Here is a 15,799-nt window from a genome sequence, read left to right on the forward strand (position 1 = left end):
ATTCATGCATGAACATTAATCCACAGGTCCACTGAGGTGACAAATACATTAATTATTGCAACATGATGAGAATAATTTACATTATGAGGAATAACTTTACATTTTCTTCATGTCTAGAGTTCCTTAATTTCGATATATTCAAAATATATTCCATATACCACACCAAGACATTCAAAAATCGTATTAAATGATTTATAATATATTACAACATTAGATATTGGGTGATGAATCACAGATAGTATGCTATACCTACATATAATGCAATGAATGCACATGTTTTGCAGTTCTGTTACTGTTAAAAGCTCCATAGTGCTAAATTATTTGCTGAAAATGTGAAATTTTTCGGATGACACTGTAAAATAAGGATAAGGATATTTATTGTAATTACAGAACATGTCATACATGAAAGGGAACTAAATGGAGAACACAGGTCCTGATACAGGCAATAAAACCACCCAATTAAACTAAAAATATGACAGTAGAGAAATACAATATATATATATACACATACACACACAAACGAGAAATACAATATATATATATATATATATATATATATATATATATATATATATATATATATATATACACACACACATGTAAAAGGCTGTAAGTGGCCAAGTGGGTGCAGAGTGCAGTACTGCCTTGAGTAATATCAAAATCAAAACTCACATTCAGCAGCAGCTAGTTGAGTTAGTAGTAGAAGTGATAATGTAGCCTTTGGTTTGATTATCATATAAAGTACAATTCTCTGAAAATTATATATAATTTAAAGTTTAATCTAAATATTTGGTTTTATAACATATAGGCCTACCACTCTGATCATATTCCCTTCCTCAATGCTCCATATAGAAGCAAAGAACGATCATCAATGATTAAGAGCATATGAACTGAATCATTACTCTCTATCCGCTTCACGCTCAGAAAGGAATATCACGACTCATCATCGTGGGTAGCGAGACCAAACACTTTAGAAACACATTTCTCAAGTCAAGAACTATAGAAATGATCCCTGAAAGTATAGTCTTATCAATTCTACGGCTGAAAAAACTAAGTCATTCACAGGACGATCATTCTCACTCATGTTTCGTCCTTGCCGTCACACAGGACCAAAACGACCGGCTGTTGAGTAGTAAACAAAGTATAACCGTAACAAAAAACATGTCAATAAAATGTAACTGTTAATAAAGCTGTTGATTTAATGGTAAAGTCCAATTCAATAAAACCCACAATGCTTTGCGAATTGAGTCACAGACGTCCGTGCATTTTCTATATTTGTTGATTTATTAAAGAAATGTACGAGGTAAAAAAACTTTACAACTGACCGGGCTGTTTGGAGAATAAACAACAGGACGACAGAGACGACGCTTAACGTATTAAAAGTAGTGAAGTTTGGGTTTACACGAAATAGCCGACAAGCAAAACGGTGCGTTGTTTGTAATGTTCCTGACAGAAATCTGGCAAAGAAATAGAGTTCCGCTTACAACCGCTACGCCAGATCCACTTCCTTTCCAGGGGTTGCAGATGCGTCAATTTATAAAAATGTAAATGTTGACAACAGCCAAAATAAAACGGGTCTACAACAGCTAAAAGCGACATTGTGTCGAAAAGCCGTGCACACCCTGCATTCATTTTTTTACCGTAACATACCGCTCCTGTTTTTTTCCTGTTTAACCAGCAGTTGCTTTCCTGCGGCATATGAGGGCAGCATTTCATTAGGTAACGTAATAACTTAATTTACCCAAAACTGTTAGAAACATTGGAAAATATTATAGACTGCATAAGGAAAATACACTATCACCAAGATGGACAGGACGTTATTAAGTTGTAAAGGTTATAAATTATGACAACTAACAACACATTTCGAACTTTCTAGAAAAGCTCATTATTATTTACCACAGGTGTCACGTTAAATACCGAGGCCAGGTGAGATTACGTTAATTTCTTTCGCTTCTAACGTAACGTTCGATAAACTACAGATAAAATTAATAGATTAATTAAGCAAACACAATAACATGGGAAGAAGGCAACCGTCACGTTAGTAAAGGACTGACAGCCCCCCCTATTTACAGTAATGTCTGTATTAATATGAATACGGTATACAGTCTGTGGTCTGTAGCCTACATAATGCATTAACCTCTAACGTTAGCCAACTTAGTTAGCATTTTCACCCTCAGTGCTTCAAATGTCCCACAACCTCCTCGATCTGTGTCAACTAACCTTTTCTTGACGCCTAGTGGCATTGTAACATCCAACTTTCCGATGTAGTTCGCAGTTGTGAGGCTGCAGCATACATGTTTTATCTCCCATGAATGTTTCCGTTTTAACGCAAAAATCAGGGGTAGCATGTCCGTTTTCTTCAATTAAAAAGTGGTTGCGTTTCGTTGCGCATGCTCAGTGAATACCACAGATTTCGCATACATGTATTCTTAAAATAGTTTATTCATGCATGAACATTAATCCACAGGTCCACTGAGGTGACAAATACATTAATTATTGCAACATGATGAGAATAATTTACATTATGAGGAATAACTTTACATTTTCTTCATGTCTAGAGTTCCTTAATTTCGATATATTCAAAATATATTCCATATACCACACCAAGACATTCAAAAATCGTATTAAATGATTTATAATATATTACAACATTAGATATTGGGTGATGAATCACAGATAGTATGCTATACCTACATATAATGCAATGAATGCACATGTTTTGCAGTTCTGTTACTGTTAAAAGCTCCATAGTGCTAAATTATTTGCTGAAAATGTGAAATTTTTCGGATGACAAAGGGAATGCAAAGAAGGCACCTATGTGGACATCTATATCATATACAGTATATACATATATATTGCCATCATACATGCAACTAAGACACAAAATAGGTTCAAGACATGTCAAATATTGAAATTACAATACAATTACTAGATTACAAAATCCCATTCAATGTCAAATTTAGGTCAAATAAATCGGTGCTGTAGTTATATTAGGATAATATAGCATCCTTGCTGTAGCAGTAGTGTTTATATACTCTCTTAGTGCAAAGCATCACATCAACTAGCTAGAGAGATCAAACAAAATGTAAGGTAAAAAAGACAGATAATTAAACAGAGGTGAAGACAATACATATTAACAACACGTTCATTCATTCCCACGATTTCAGTCTTATGTTATATATTAACTAACATTACAGTTATTCATTGTACATGGATAACGTTATCATTATCAAACAAGTTTTTTAAATACTGTTGTGCTCTTTAAGTTGTTACAGTTTGTAGTGCAGCAGTTCAGCTAATTATTCTTACCTAAAAAGGCATATATACTGTGTGTGTATATATATAGTTTTAATTAGTAATGGAAAAATGTTGTTCATTAAGTGAAAATATAATTTGGCTGGTAGAACTTTAAACATGCTGTAACTTGCTTAGTTATAGCTATATACTATTGTTATAAAATGTTTTTATAGCTTTTAAAAAAGGTAGATTTATCCAAAATAGAAATAATCATTAGTTGCAGTTCCACTGACTGTTGAGGAGGTGCCATGCTTGGAGATTAAAGTCATAGTCTAATCTTCTTTATGTACACTGTAAATCGCAATGTACTTTGGCATCAGATCAAGACAACTGGGAAAACAGGACCAAAACAGGAGATGTGTTGCTCATTATCATCATACAGTGATACAGAGTGTCAGTCAGCTGTGTGCAGGCATGCTTGTAGTTATTGTAGTTGCTTTTGGAAGTTGAATGGAGATCTGCCCTTAAAAACACAATGTTAACCCACGCCACTGGCTATAAAAGTCAGAGCTCAAGTTTTACTTTATGCCGTCCTCACACTTTTTCCTTCATGTTTATTTTCTGCCTTCTTTCTCCCTCCTCTTCTACGGCTTCTCTGTGTACCTCTTCCAGAGCTGGTGCACTTGTCTTCTGGCCCCAGAGCGAACACAGGCGGAGAAGGAGGTGTGGTGTCGGCCCTTCACCTGGTAACCACAGAGGAAAGGGAGGCAGAGTCATGCTGGTAGCCAGAAGTCAGTTCTTTTAACTGTGAGTTATACTACAGCAGAGCTATAGTGAAAAGAAAATATTCCAGTCACAAGGAGACAGAAATTCAGGGGTCTATATTTGTATCTCATCCTATTTGATGGACTAAAAGTGCTGAAGTGATGGGAAAACATTTTCAAAAGCCCAACAATACTTTGCATCATTTTGAGCTGTCCAGACATGATGGATTCTCCAAAATGAAGACATTGAGGAACCCACTGTTGCAACTCTGTACACATAGTGGCACACCTTGAAAAGTTTTGCCTGTTTACAGGAAGTACAAGTAATGTTTACCGTGAATGTAACACTGCTGTCAGAAATCTAGGAGTTATTTTTGATCAGGATATATCCTTCAACGCCCACTTAAAACAAACCTCAAGAATAGCCTTTTTCCATCTTCGTAACATTGCCAAAATAAGGAATATCCTGTCTCAAAACGATGCTGAAAAACTAGTCCATGCATTCGTTACTTCTAGACTAGATTACTGCAATTCCTTATTATCAGGTTGCCCAAATTAGTCCCTTAAGACTCTCCAACTGATTCAGAATGCTGCAGCACGTGTTCTGACGAGAACTAAGAGAAGAGATCATATTTCTCCTGTATTAGCTTCTCTGCATTGGCTTCCAGTGAAATATAGGATAGAATTTAAAATCCTCCTCCTGACTTACAAAGCTCTAAATGGTCAAGCACCATCATACTTAGAAGAGCTCATAGTACCTTATTGTCCCACTAGAGCACTGCGCTCCCGGAATGCGGGGCTACTTATGGTTCCTAGAGTCTCTGGAAGTAGACTGGGGGCCAGGGCCTTCAGCTATCAGGCTCCAGTATTGTGGAACCAGCTCCCAGTCTGGGTTCGAGGAGCAGACATCGTCACCACATTTAAGAGTAAACTGAAAACTCTTCTCTTCGATAAAGCTTATAGTTAAGGAGTGAGGAGTTGCAGCGTCTGCCTAACCCGGCCCACCTGCTTCTCCTCGTAGTCATCAGTTTTATATACTGTATAATTAATAATCTAGCGAGAGTAGAGGGAGGCAGGCCAGTACAGCCCGATCCGGTTGGGGAGAGTTCTAGCCCGACCAGGCACCTCTCTTTAACCTGCCTCTCTTAAGTTATGCTATTACAATTCTAGACTGCCGGGGAGGCTGTTCCTCCCTAAGACACACTGAGCTGCTCTCTCATCTCTACTTGTTACTTTTGTATGCATCCTGTCCCAGAAATGCTTGTTACTAATCTAGCTAGACATGAACTTCCACGATAACCTTCGAAGTCACTGTGACTTCTAATGTGACTATTATCACCACTGTTCATCACACCCCCAACCGGCCCGTCAGACACCGCCTACCAAGAGTCTGGGTCTGCCGAGGTTTCTTCCTAAAAGGGAGTTTTTTCTTGCCACTGTCGCAATAGCCACTGCTAATGCTTGCTCTTGAGGGAATTACTGTAATTGTTGGGGTTTTGGAATTTATAGAGTGTGGTCTAGACCTACTCTATCTGTAAAGTGTCTTGAGATAACTTTTGTTATGATTTGATACTATAAATAAAATTGAATTGAAAATTGAATTGAATGTACAATGTGATGAACAAATCTAGACATGGCATGTATTTCTTAACAAAGTGTAGGTAATTATTGAGACATTTAGCTATCAAAGTGAAAAAGCCATTTAGCATGTAACAGGTCATTTTACGGTTACCACCTGACCTAACTTAACTGTACCCATGCTTTAATGCAGTAGGACAAGGCACTGAGTCAAGATTAAGGTTTACCGGGTGGGTGAGAGATATTAGTGAAGTTTATAGTCATATTGGTAATATTGCTATTGATATAAGTCATATCCAGGTCAAATGGTTGAAAGTCAGAGAGGAAAAGTGAGGAGTTTTATTGTGGCTGAGGCTGTTGTTACTTCCTGATATGTGATTAAAATGTTTTCAAAAAATGACAGCTCAAGATATGAAATTTAAAAAAATAAAATGATGAAAACAATGAACATCATGAACCAACATTCTGTTGTTGGTGGTACTTATCTGCCTGCCAGCTCCCTCTTCAGACAGGATTTAAAAGACGTGGCGCGCTCCAGAGATTTATAGCCCTGAGAGGTCAGTGGATAGACATCATGAAAAAGAGGAAAGGAAAAAGAAGGGAAATCACAGGGAGAGGAGGAAAGGAAGAAATAAAGAGAGAGAGGGGGTGTCGTTACAGAGAGGTTGGAATGATGGGCGCACAGATGAGTGTGGCAGAAAGAGAGGAGATTAAGGATGCAAGCAAAGCAAAGGGAGAGGGAGATAAAGAGAGAACACTGTTAATAAGCCAAGACTGTGAGTCAGAGATAGCATCCAAAGAAGCCCATAAGGTCATACACATGTAAGGTGTAAGGTATCACTAGTGTGCAATGTTAGTGATGTTTGTGGCATATTAGGCAAACTGTAAGCTTGTAACAACCTGACATCTTATGTACAGTATGTGTTTCTCTTCTGTTGTAAATGAGGCTCTGGGCGGTAGTATGATACACAATGCACCACTAGAGGGGAGTGTCCCTCCGTGGGAACAACACTATATAGTCGCTCAAGGTGATTTCCAGTTCAGTTGGAGTTTTTCATCATTTCAAGTAAATTCATCGATGTTGTTACCAGCTTCTTCCTAGAAGCTGTCACCCTAAATGGCCAAGATTTAACCCTAAGAAAAAACACCCAACCATGTCAATATTACTGTAAGATGTCTCTGAATCCCTGTTTAATTGAAATGTTACATCTTTTATCAGCCTATGTTTAATGAATGCTCATAACCTTAATGTATTGTATGGATCTTATTCTATGCAGTTTAATATTTGCAGATGCCAGAGTACGTGTTACCTATGGTATTTTCAAATTCCTTTTTTGTTGTGACTCCATTTTGGCCACATTATTCATTTCCTGTAATTACTTGAGTTCGTTTGCAAAGGCAGAAGGGCGATAATAGCCTTTGTTGTTTTAAAACCCCTTTACAATGAATGGAAACAACCTTTTCAACAGCAGGCGGTCCAGTTTTTATAGAGACTATTTTTCAACGGGAACACCTGGGTTCGCACCAACAAAGCCCCTTTTTACAAAAACAACTGTAAGATTGCTGCATTCATGCTGTGGTTTCCCCTGTTCAAATTATTCACTCCTGTCCAAATAATGTTTGGAAAAGACTCAGTTGTTATTTGTTTGCTCCTTCCTCTTCTGTTCCAAACAAATTCCTCAGAATAAAATACTCCACTGTCCGCTGTATCAGGAGTGCTCACTGCATGTAGTATTGTGACCTATCAGTTAATATCAGTTTAAGTGTATGCTATATTTTCACCGCTTTACCCTTTCCTTTTCACCCCACCCGCACTATATCCCTCTGAAGTTCTTGTTATATAGCCTTTACTCTGGCTCACAAAAGGTATCCTCTTGTCTCCACAGTGATCAGCATTTTGTTTGCGTTTTTTTTTCTTTTCTTGTATTTGTTGTCTCTTCCATAACCCGCTGAAAGTCTGACCCAAACCGCTGATCTGCGGCGTCTATGGTAATACAATGCGTTGTACAGTTGCGCTTCTGGGTAGGGATATGGAAGTTTTACAGTTAAGAAAATGTAGTGTCAAAGGAGAGACCTGTCTGACAGAAAGGTAAAGCAGTAAAATATTCTAAATACAGCGTATACTCAAACAGATATTGTTTGTTTCAGCATTTTGACAGCTTACTCTAAGTTAATACAGTAAATCTCAATCATCTCCATGTAGGACTGCTCTAGCAGACTTTGACCCCTAGCTTCTGTGCGGGGATCAAAAAAATCTCACTCGTCTTCATGTCCTTCTTGCCATGACTGGCTGTCATTTTATCTCCTCTTAGTCTCTTTAAAGTGGAGTCGTGTTATTTGAACCACAGATAGCCTGATGAGATAAAGCCTGAGAGCACTTTTTCCTCAACTCTTTCTGTTTCTTTCACACAGAGTTCCTCACCCTGCCTCCCCTGTGCAGCCGATCCTTCATTATTCCAATGAACTCCTTGTAGGAGAGCTGGTCATCATGATCCACGTCAAAGATCTTGAAGATTGTGTGTACAAGGTGACGTGTCAGCTTCAGCCCAGTGGCCACATACACCGCTCGTGCGAACTCATCTGGAAGGAGAGAGAGTAAAAAACAATTCTGATCATTTTGGCCACTTTTTGTACACCAAGCTAGAAGAAAAAAACACACCACCTGTGTGTGTAAGCAGAGACCCTGGTGCCTGTAGCCACAGCTGCCACTGTTCTCTTCCTACCTTGTCCAATGGAGCGAGAAGCAAAATTGTACATCTGCATGGCAATGGCAAAGTCCTCAAGGTTGTTGAGAAACTGGAAGAATGATCTGAACTCATCAAAGGTGATTCCCTGAAATACCAGAAAAATAGAAACATGTGAACCAGCCCGGAAAATGACTTCAGGGAGAAGTATTGATGAAATATTGATGAAAATGTCGTTTTCTGGAGAGAAAAAAAAGAAGCTTGAAAATGAGAGTAATGAGTGTTTCAGCACAGACTGCCATCCAAAGGGACTTTGACAGACGTGCATACAGCATTCAATTAGGCACATTCACTCTGTTGTCTGAAACATTACTTAACCAAAATAAAAGAAAACAGCTGACCATAACTCACACTATCAACCAATAACAGAGATTTCATGAAATAGTCCTGTTAATGACATAAAAGGTCATTAATGCCAGGATTGTGTGTGCATGATATGGACATTTCCAAACCTTCTTGCAGTGTTTCATAACCCTAAAGTAGTTGCATACATTACAGTAATAATGCTGAAGCCATTCAACAAGTAGCCGTAACCGAACCCCATGCTCTTTGCTGCGAAACAAGATCAAATTTATGGCGGCTAGATTAATAACAAACAGTATACATAAAAAAAAAACTGCGTTAATTGAAACAAATAAGGAAATGCAGTCCTTTCAGGTTGACATTAAAAGATGCAGATTAAAATACACAAATAAATAGAAGAACACAAGCCGTGTATCTTCCCTTATATGGAGAAACAAAGAAGTAACTAAATAGCAGGATAAACTGACAGATTGTAACTGCAGGCTGTGTATTGTACGAAGCAGAGACCAACCTCCTGCTTCTTCCACAGCATGGAAAGGAAAGAAGGGAGGGACAGAAATAGAGTTGGATTGCATAAGAACTACAAGCAAATGTAAAGATAGATAGATAGATAGATAGATAGATAGATAGATAGATAGATAGATAGATAGATAGATAGATAGATAGATAGATAGACATTCACATGTATGTGTGTGGTCAAGTGAGGCAGTGGAGCGCTGAAGTGTGGAGAGCCACAACAGCCTCAGGCATAGACAGTGGTGGGAAATTACGGACGCTCTAGATGGCTGGAAGGCGGGAGCACCATACAGCAGGGAGAAGAAATTCGACAGATAAAGAATGGTAAAAAGAAAGATATCTGGTATTATCTTAAGAAATACTGGTCAAAACGGTGTAAACATTTGCAGCACCACCATTTAATAATAATTTATACTTTTTTATCGATCCCCAGTGGGGAAATTACAATTTGACACTTCTATACATGCACAAATGGAGAGATGTCTGAATGAGGAGGCTGCAACTGCTGGACAGGCTCCCTGAGCAGTTGTGGGGCGGGAAGGGTGGGGGTTTCAGTGCTTTGCTCAAGAGCACCTTGGCAGTGCCCAGGAGGTGAACTGGCATCTCGCCAGCTACCCGTCCATACTTCGTACTTTGGTCCGTATGGGGACTGCGACCCTCCGTTTCCCGGACCCAACTCCATACGGACTGAGCCTTTTGGTTATTCTGCAGCTCACTTGTATTTTTTCGATTACACATGTTTACTTTGATTTACTAAAGCTAAAGTTGAGGTCCATACTACAGAGATGGACCCTTTTTACTGTAAACTGGTTATCACTTTGACATCCTTATGGGAGCCTAGTACAATGAGCTAGGAAACATAATTAATGCAATGGATGGTTTTCATCAACATTTTAAAACCACAGCATATATTGTCATGTTAATTTTGACAGCTATTAAAGCTATATAGACCACGACTCTATGACAGGTCTACGACTTCTGTTACTAATCTCGGGTAATGTTTTTGTTGTTGTTGGCTAGGGATAGGTGTCTAGTATAGCGGACTAACAGCAACGTTATCCAACATTATCCAAACCAGCAGAAACACAAAGAAATGACCTAGTACAGATGCAGTCAACGTGAACTCAAATGAACTGGGATATGTAGAGGTTTTGTGTATTTTCAGTCTTTTCGCAGCTTGTGCATACATGTGTGCGTGTATGTACTGTACCTTCTCGTCAGGTATACACTGGCGGACATTCTCCAGGTAGGCACTGATGTTCTCCACATTGGTGAAGCGAAGCAGGATTTTGGCAAAGTCTTCCTCACTGATGGTGGTCATCCCTTTAGAGTAGGTCAGAAACTCAATTTCCAGCACCTCTGTTTGAAGGTTATCCATAAACCTGTGAAACAGCAAGGAATGGGAAAGGAGAATAAATCTATAAATCAAAGATTAATCAAGAGAAGCATGTTACTCTTTTGTGATTTGGTTAATTTAACATAACATTTTAAGCTGTACTACGTTACGTGTCTACTGTATATGTTTTAGTACCTGTAGAAGTCATCAAATGTGAGCTCTGCCTTCCCTTTCTTCCCAAAGAAATGGACCAACAGGGTGGTGTCAATCGTGATACTCTCATCTGCTCGCTATGAATCATCAGAGAGGGAAGAGCAAGAGAGAGGATCAATGAGTGACGAATCAATAACGCCAAGCGTTGTGATTGTGGGAGAAGTAGTTGGCGGGACGAGTCCATAATCAATACAACATGGCAACCGTTGTGCCAGGCTAGCAGGAAGCAGGTTTCCGCTGCACTTGTGCAGAACGTGCGCCGGATGAGCAACAAATCAGCTCAGAAAAAACAGTCAGCCACCATCATGACACCAAACATACCAGTCTAGGCAGCAACAATGTTTAAGTCAAACCTCTTCAATGGGATAAGTATGACTTTGATAACAGGCGGGTTCAGTGCATTGCCTCCACGATGGCACAATTTAACATGTTGCAAACATGTTAACATCACTTTCAAAGCTTTCAGTACGATAAAGGATGTGCAGAAAAAAAAAAAACTGGGGTAATGAGGTAAAATGGGCCGAAAGGTTTCGGTCCATTTTATTTCTAACAATCAATATCATCCTTATCATTGTTTTTTGAAGGCAAAGTAAGGAAATAAAATGAGAGGTATGGAGCTATATTTTCCCATGCTGCCTAGACTGGTGATTAATGTTGCTGTTGCAGCATGAAACACAGACCACTAACTGGTCTGGTGAAGACACAACAAGTGCTCAGGTAGCAGAACACAAAAGATGCAAAACAACAATGAAAAACAGAGTGGTGCAAATATTCATTGATCATGGGGGTCAGCGAGATTGTAGGGTGAAGGAGGACAAAGTGGGGGAGTATAGCCAACAAGAGGCGAGAGGAAGAAAGAAGCGGGAAAGAAGACATGTGGAAGAACAACTAAGGTGGAGCCAGACAAATACACAACACTAAGCTGCCAAACATAGACACATTAAAGCAACCACATCCCCATGCACTTCAAATGCAAATGCCACATTGAAACACCCATACACAACCTCGGATCACAAACAACAGCAACACAGAAAGAAACCCACATAAGCACAAATGCAGAAAACATGAGCCGATTCCACCTTTTTCCGTCAATGGATGAGAATCATAGTGTCATATTTGCAACTTTGCGTTGTTTATTTCTTTTTTTTCTGGCCCCTTTTTTATATCCTTTATAGCCCCTCTGGGTTCCCTCCCCAGTTGGCAAGTGTGTGTTTACTGAAAGATCTTGGTCATTTGAAACCCATTCAACAGGCTTTAGGATGTTTGTTGTGTTTGTTGTCATGCTGTAATCTGTTGTTTCACATTTTCTAAATCCCTTACAAAAGCAAGGTGGCATAAGTAGGATTAATGAGCCTTTAAGAAAACAGTGCCTGAGTATGTATTTCACTGTTTGCCTATGTTTATGCTACCTAACATACAGAAAAAGGTGACTGTGCTTTTGAGCAGTTCCAGAAAAGACTCAGCCAGCGTCAGTGCAGAGAGGATGTTAAATGCCCATCTTTTTTCTCTCTCCCTGCCATGCCCAACCCAGCCAACCACCCGTGTCCAATCCACGGCCATGCTGAGGTATATGCAGACATAAGATTGGGTGGAATCTCATGTCCTTCTAAAGAGGAAGAGCATTTATGCCATTTCCATCATCAACATAATTATCATCATCACTGCCACGATGCCATTTGTGGTTCTACCTCGAGAGTAAAATCCTATAATCCGACGTGGGACGAGAAGAAAAATGTCAAACAACATGACACAGGTTTACAAAAGGCAAACTACACAGATTCATGTCTTTGGCAGATGTTGTAGTTGTTGTGTTGTGACATAAACTGTCTATTAATTCTATCAAAAACAAGCAAATGACTTTAACTGAGGAGCAGGGATAATGATTGAGAGAACACTAAGCATATAGATCAGGGTGAGACCGAAGTGAATACTGCGTTCAAGTTACATTTCAAGGAAATCAAGAGAATATTTTTCTATTAAAACGGTGAAACGGATATCAAAAGTTACTGGTTGTGTTAAGCTGCCATTAGTTTTATAAAATGTAAAGTATGTGATAGGTCAGTGGTTCCTTTTGTTGTAAACCTTAAACACACGCTTGCTTTTGGGGGAGAATTGTTGGGTCTCTTGTAAATTATAGTGTGGTTTAGAGCTACTCTATCTGTGAAGTGTGCTGAGATAACTTCTGTTATGATTTGACACAATAAATACAATTGAATGTAATTGAACAGACACACAACTCCGGACATACAGTATTTCTAAGCCCTGTGTGGATTTCATGCTAACTGTGATATTTATTTTTAGATTGTTTCATGTGGATACTTTTTAGAGGCCAGACGAGATAATACTGTGCAGTAAAATTGTTGAAGGTTAGGAACAACTGGGATAGATGATTAGTAAACTAAAAACTCCACTGGCAAAAGCCCATTATGTAAGCATTCAAAGCAGTCTCAGTTTTGGGTACTTATGGCCACCAATGCACACTAGTAATATTCTCTACAGTGAGATGTAATAGATTAAGGCACCAACCAAATCCCAAACAAAATGCCTCGTAGTAAATCCCACTGGCTGATTGAATAGATTCATATTGGTAACTAACAGGATAAAATGTCTTCTGGGAAACAGACATTAAAAGTAAACCCTGTTTTAGAACCACCAGCATTAGTGTGATTCCCAACATTCAGTCTGTTTCCGATTCACTTTGCGGTATGGTCCTTCAGTATTTGATTAGGAAGACTTCCTTCATATAAACACAGACAAACTGAAACAATTACAGACTTGTCATATCAATTCAATTCAATTTTCAATTCAATTTTATTTATAGTATCAAATCATAACAAGAGTTATCTCGAGACACTTTACAGATAGAGTAGGTCCAGACCACACTCTATAATTTACAAAGCCCCAACAATTCCAACAATTACAGTAATTCCCTCAAGAGCAAGCAGTGCGACAGTGGCAAGGAAAATATCAGTGTCTTGTTTTCTGTGTCTCACTTATTTGAGGGTCTTTTCATTAAGCCTCTGATTACGGACAAACAGGACAAAAATGCTTTTGCTCTTTTATGTTATAACTGACGCATTATGATGTTTTTATGACACATTAGCTGCTCATACATCTATACAGCATCCAGGTGGTGTGTCTCTGCCTCTCTTCTCTCCTTTCACCATATCCCTGATTTTCTTTCCATAATTTTAAGGTGTTTGTTTTGCTCTTGCAGTGTTAGGAACGCTAGAACAAGAGACAGATAGACTCCTCCTTTTCTAAATGGATACATGGGATTAAGGAATTCACAATGAATCTGATCATTGTCTCATCACTGTTGAAGTAGTCTGGATCAATGGAAGTTCATTTCGAGGATAAAGCCTGACATGCGACGCAATGTCAGGCTTTGCCCTTTTGCTTCTGCTCTCTGTATGTTGCCGTTCTCAAAATCCCTTTGCTACGGGAAACAACATCAACAACCTTTGAGCTAGCACGGTACACGCTCAAAATGGCAAGTTTTTAAGAAAATTTGGATCGTGAAATAAGGCAGGCCTGCTTGGTTCTTTCGAAGAAGGATTGTAAAGCTTTACAAAGAATACAAAGTTTACGCCATTTACTATCCAACTGGGACGTTTTGGGATCGATTGGTGCGGGATTGCTATGGACAAAGTACACACGGTGATGCACTGTTAAGAGCCAATTACGTTTAACCATGCATCCAGCTAACTTAAATAGTTCACGTTACTGTATTGTGTGATCAGTTAACTTCATTTAATATTCTATGTGGTGTTTTCTTTTGCTTTTTTGTTCCATCAAAATAAGTTCCTTCCCAAGACTATTTTACAGAGCCGTCATTGCTGCGTCCAGGTCCATCAAACCTTTCCCACTACAAATAGTCATTTGATCCATTGTTAAAGTGACTATAACACTTCTCATTGTGCTGTTTTGTCTCCTTTTTGTTAAATTCAAAGTCAATGGATAATGTAGGTCAGAATGTTAAAAAAAATAAATCAACCTATTTTTCCAACGCATACGTTATCAGTCAGACCTCGGGTAAGACGTAATGCCAAACTGATCATAACAAGCGTATCATTCCTGGAAGTGTGGCAGCACCATTGTGAGCTCATCATCCCCATGAAGACGTAATGGTTACCACGCCCACAAGTCATTAGCCAACACCTGGTGTATGCATGTGTCTATTTGTCCATCTGTGTGAGTTTGTGTGTGTGTGTGTGTGTGTGAGCTTCAACAGACTTTGATCAGGAAGCTGAAGGTAAAAACAGTAATTACTGATGTAAACACTAAATGGTATTCCTCACCCTCCCTATCTGTGAGTAATAGCATGGAGGAAGAGCTCATTGTTGGTCAGTCAGTCACACCTTTCAAGGGTAAAAACATCTAACCCTCCATACAACCTGCCCCCCCTTCTTATTTTTATCTTTCATCTTCTCTTTCTTTCCCTCTCTTATCACTTCTTTCCCTCTTATCCTGACCCTGCTCTGATTTCCTTTCTCCTTATACTACCCGTCAGTACCTCCTTCACCTGACAACCATATAGCTGCTTCGTTCTTTCATTCCCTCCCTCCTTCTCAGCCTGTCAGTCAGTCCCTCCTTCTCCAGACAAAAGCAAAGCGGTATAATGGTGACTAATCTGTTGAGTAAACACATCTTTCTCTAAATACAACCTGCTTCTTTCTTTTCCCCTAAATGTGTTTCCCGAACTTCTATTCTCCCCACCCACTTTGTTCCTGAACATTTGTTCTCTCTACTGACCTGTATCATCTTCTTTGAGCCTCTCTCACCTGTTTGTTGTCTCTCTGATTTTATCTCTGTCCTTTTTTTTCTTGACCCTCAGGTTTTTCCTTATCTGATCTGGTGTTCGTAAAGATTAGTTACACGCGTTTTATATCCCTTTAATTTACCCTTTTTTCTTGTATCTGTGTCCCCATGTTTTACTTTTTTTTAAATTTATTTAATTTAATATTTGTTAATCCCTTACGCTTTTAATGTGCCGGTTTGCCTTTTTTTAATTCCCTCCCCCCACCCCATCTGATTCGTCTGTTTTGTCCGTCTGACATCCCGCCAGATGAAAGGCTGCTCGGTGTAAATACAAGGTCAGCCCCATT

The 15,799-nt window shown here is 39.0% G+C and overlaps 1 protein-coding gene, 1 long non-coding RNA gene and 1 other non-coding gene across 8 annotated transcripts in view; 1 reads left to right on the forward strand and 2 right to left on the reverse strand.

Moving 5' to 3' along the window:
* Positions 1-812: 812 nt before the first annotated feature.
* Positions 813-1,028, reverse strand: LOC114549000 (small nucleolar RNA U3). Its single transcript, XR_003691482.1, has one exon. It is a non-coding gene; the product is annotated as a small nucleolar RNA U3 (small nucleolar RNA).
* A 506-nt stretch (positions 1,029-1,534) lies between these two features.
* On the forward strand, positions 1,535-8,847 carry LOC114547782 (uncharacterized). Its single transcript, XR_003691268.1, has 3 exons — positions 1,535-1,719; positions 3,910-4,044; positions 7,992-8,847. It is a non-coding gene; the product is annotated as an uncharacterized LOC114547782 (long non-coding RNA).
* The window catches only part of micu3a (mitochondrial calcium uptake family, member 3a), a 32,741-nt gene continuing 19,412 nt past the window's right edge, over positions 2,471-15,799 (reverse strand). For 4 of the 6 annotated variants that reach the window (XM_028567177.1, XM_028567151.1, XM_028567170.1 and 1 more), the window contains 5 exons: positions 10,674-10,768; positions 10,353-10,524; positions 8,303-8,411; positions 8,002-8,159; positions 2,471-3,980 (listed from right to left, as the gene is read on the reverse strand). In XM_028567177.1, the coding sequence (XP_028422978.1) occupies positions 3,882-3,980; positions 8,002-8,159; positions 8,303-8,411; positions 10,353-10,524; positions 10,674-10,768 (633 nt within the window). In that variant the 3' untranslated portion in view covers positions 2,471-3,881. Of the gene's footprint in view, positions 3,981-5,597; positions 6,130-8,001; positions 8,160-8,302; positions 8,412-10,352; positions 10,525-10,673; positions 10,769-15,799 lie in introns of those variants that run through there. The other 2 variants (XM_028567161.1, XM_028567142.1) reach the window with 1 other exon arrangement.

Source organism: Perca flavescens, chromosome 2, assembly GCF_004354835.1.
Source record: "Perca flavescens isolate YP-PL-M2 chromosome 2, PFLA_1.0, whole genome shotgun sequence".
NCBI classification, from domain to species: domain Eukaryota; kingdom Metazoa; phylum Chordata; class Actinopteri; order Perciformes; family Percidae; genus Perca; species Perca flavescens.